General features: G+C 41.8%; 3 protein-coding genes across 3 annotated transcripts in view; 1 reads left to right on the forward strand and 2 right to left on the reverse strand.

The window, feature by feature from the left end:
- MELLADRAFT_108614 (uncharacterized protein) overlaps window positions 1-738 on the reverse strand; it is a gene marked incomplete at both ends in the record, with an annotated part of 1364 nt that extends 626 nt beyond the window's left edge. The window contains one exon of the mRNA XM_007412371.1: window positions 54-738. Coding sequence (XP_007412433.1) covers window positions 54-738 — 685 coding nt within the window. The remainder of the gene's footprint in view (window positions 1-53) is intronic.
- A 955-nt stretch (window positions 739-1693) lies between these two features.
- On the forward strand, window positions 1694-2183 carry MELLADRAFT_108615 (uncharacterized protein; the record flags this gene model as incomplete). The annotated part of the gene is made up of 2 exons (XM_007412359.1): window positions 1694-2003; window positions 2134-2183. The coding sequence occupies 2 exons, from the start codon at window positions 1694-1696 to the stop codon at window positions 2181-2183; spliced, it is 360 nt and encodes a 119-aa protein (XP_007412421.1).
- A 312-nt stretch (window positions 2184-2495) lies between these two features.
- MELLADRAFT_108616 (uncharacterized protein) overlaps window positions 2496-2900 on the reverse strand; it is a gene marked incomplete at both ends in the record, with an annotated part of 2688 nt that continues 2283 nt past the window's right edge. The window contains one exon of the mRNA XM_007412370.1: window positions 2496-2576. Coding sequence (XP_007412432.1) covers window positions 2496-2576 — 81 coding nt within the window. The remainder of the gene's footprint in view (window positions 2577-2900) is intronic.

Raw genomic sequence — 2900 nt, forward strand, 5'->3', positions numbered from 1 at the left:
CACCAGATTCGGTAGAGCGCCGACGTCCAACTTTAAGCAGGCCAAGGACGCACACCGGATTGACAAAGATTCCAATGAAGCCGTTGAATTGAGAAGAGAGACCAAGGAATCTGAATTGTTCCACGTATTACGAAACATCCCACCGACAATGCCCAGTGCATTGAGTTTTTCCATACCACCAATGGCAACACGCAAGTCCGGAGAGAAACCCACTGAGTGAAAGAAAATGAAATCTAATTCTTCCAAGCTACCACCACAGACACCAATGAGCTCCGCTGCCAGATCCATTCCGATTGCTGAGTGATTCGTAACATTACCCGGAATACAACGACCATCTTGATTCCCATTCGAGCCACCAAGTGACGAACCATGTTTGACACATTCCGACACAAACACTACCCCAGACAAACAAATCTTTCGCAAACCAGAAAAAATAGCAAAACGATGTGAACCGTTAAAAGATAACAAAATACCCATACACATTGCCGGAGTAGCCAAATACAAATCCTTGTACACAAATGGAATGATCGCATCGTTCCACGACTTGGACAATAAGCGCAAGGAGAGTAAGTGACACAAAGGAGCAGAACACAATAGTCGGCGATTTGCACTATTCATAAGGGATGGTTCTAAAAAATCCGTGTCCTCCATATAATAAGCAATAATGAGACCGACTACTTCTACAGGGAGACCGGATGTGCCATGAATGAGAGGACAACTCAATACATTTGAAAACATATTGCAAAAATATACCGCAACTACACAAACAAAATATAACTGTGATCAAATCCACAAACCAGAGCAACTGGACACAAAAGAAAAGGTATGCAAACAGGTCATAACCTAAACGCACAACAACATATATATATACAAGTTCTAAAAAGGTACATTTCAGGCCGAATGTGCCCTTCATGAAACACTGTTTATCCCAATCCGTAAGCATATCGAAATCAACCAAGCATTGAAGACGGCCACAAAACCTTGAATTACTGGTTCATCCACATCGGAGACAAAAGAACACACCAGCTCAGGCAACAGGCTGAAAACACGAACAAAGAAACACAGGTGATCTTGATATCACCAGCTGCGTGTCGCAACAATCACTTGAACAAAAACGCACTGACGCCTGCCGCCCCCGACATCCCATCAAATGGACATAAATTGGCAAGACAATATATATATATATATACAACCGCAGATAAGCCAAAGGCCAATAACAAAAGCATATGTAGTTAAATAAATAACAAAGCAATCATACACAACCCCGCGCCTCAATCGTAACTTCAACCCAGATGATTTACCGGCGAGATAGAAGGTATGACATAATCAATAACGTAATATATTTGCCTGGTCACCAAATCAAGCAACATAAGCAATGCACTGACAAATTGACCCAATCCCATGATCCCCCTGCCTAATGTATGCCTCCGTGCGCGCTGCTGAAAACAAGTAAATTGGTCTATGTATATCCAAGGATAAGCATCCAAAACCCTGGGGTATGATACCCCAACCAAGAACTAAGTCTTTGCCCCAAAACCCAAAAGACCACAAACACGCTTTGGGTAACAACACTATACCCGGCCAACAAATGGGAAAAAGCAGCTTCATACACCAAACAAATCATACAACCAAAATACAAATTAGCTACATATTCAGCAATAAGAAATCTACGCAGCAATATACGCGCCACATCATGGCAACCGTAAGGCAGTTAGACATAGAAGAATCACCTTTTGATGATATCGAGTTCCTAGAAACCTTAAGTATACACTTGTGGCAAGGTAAGACAATCACTCCACACACATCAACCAATCCTAACATGCCTAATCCCCTGATGTGCGCAGAAGTAAAACCAACCAAACTGGTAATCTTCGAGACAGGAAAATGCATGACCATGCACATGTGGCGGAACTGTGCCTTCAATATCAATGACCCCAACTCGCCCTCACCTGAGTGTACTGTCTTTTTGTTGGAGCAAGTATCAGGTACACCTGCCTCAGATAGTAAGTCACACATTTCGCACAGGCCATGGAATGTACTGACAAGTCACAAATACAGGATATGTGGTTCGCATACATGATATTAACAACCACCGAAAACCCGATCTTCACGATACTGTCTACGAATTGGTAGGTCAAATTGCCTTGTCCAAGGCGTCTGTAGAAGCCGCAATGAGAGGATAGTAATGTTTGAGATGATCAAATATCTCAGTAATCCAACCAATGTATGCATCAAATTATATTACAAGATCCTAGCCATGTAAATGTTGGATACGCAATAGAGGTTCAATCCCAGCTATGGCAGCCATAAGCAGAAGATTTCGAGCCCGTGAGTTGTGATCAGAATAAGAAATTGTGTCCATGCAGCAATCAACAGGCATTTAGCGCCAGGTCACCCAATATTACCAACATGATGACCCAATTAATTTGAACTCCCTTACACTAAATCACCACAATCCCACATTATGTCATTCATAGGTTCCAAAATATGCTGAGTTAGTCCGCAGCTGGAAATAATTTCTTGCAACTATCATATAGACCAAAGGCCACCGCAATAGCAAATGAAATATACGGCCACTAACAAATCAATCAGACCATCAGAAAACAATGTAACCAACAATTAACCAGGCAAATGCAGTTCTACCTAAACACATCAGCATCACAGCTGACAATAAAGATAACAATCAATTGACATATGAAACAATCAACGCATTATCAAACCCTACACACTTCCTATATATAAGAAATCAGAAATTTAACAACAGCACTCGCATCACCAAAAGCAATCATGGTGAAACACAAGTAATCTAGCACACTCAAGCTCAGCACGAAGTTCGATAACCATGCCCGTAGCATAAGAGACCCCACTTTCGCACCAAATTCCAACACATCAAAACAACT

This window comes from Melampsora larici-populina (assembly GCF_000204055.1).
Source record: "Melampsora larici-populina 98AG31 unplaced genomic scaffold MELLAscaffold_30, whole genome shotgun sequence".
Classification (NCBI taxonomy): domain Eukaryota; kingdom Fungi; phylum Basidiomycota; class Pucciniomycetes; order Pucciniales; family Melampsoraceae; genus Melampsora; species Melampsora laricis-populina.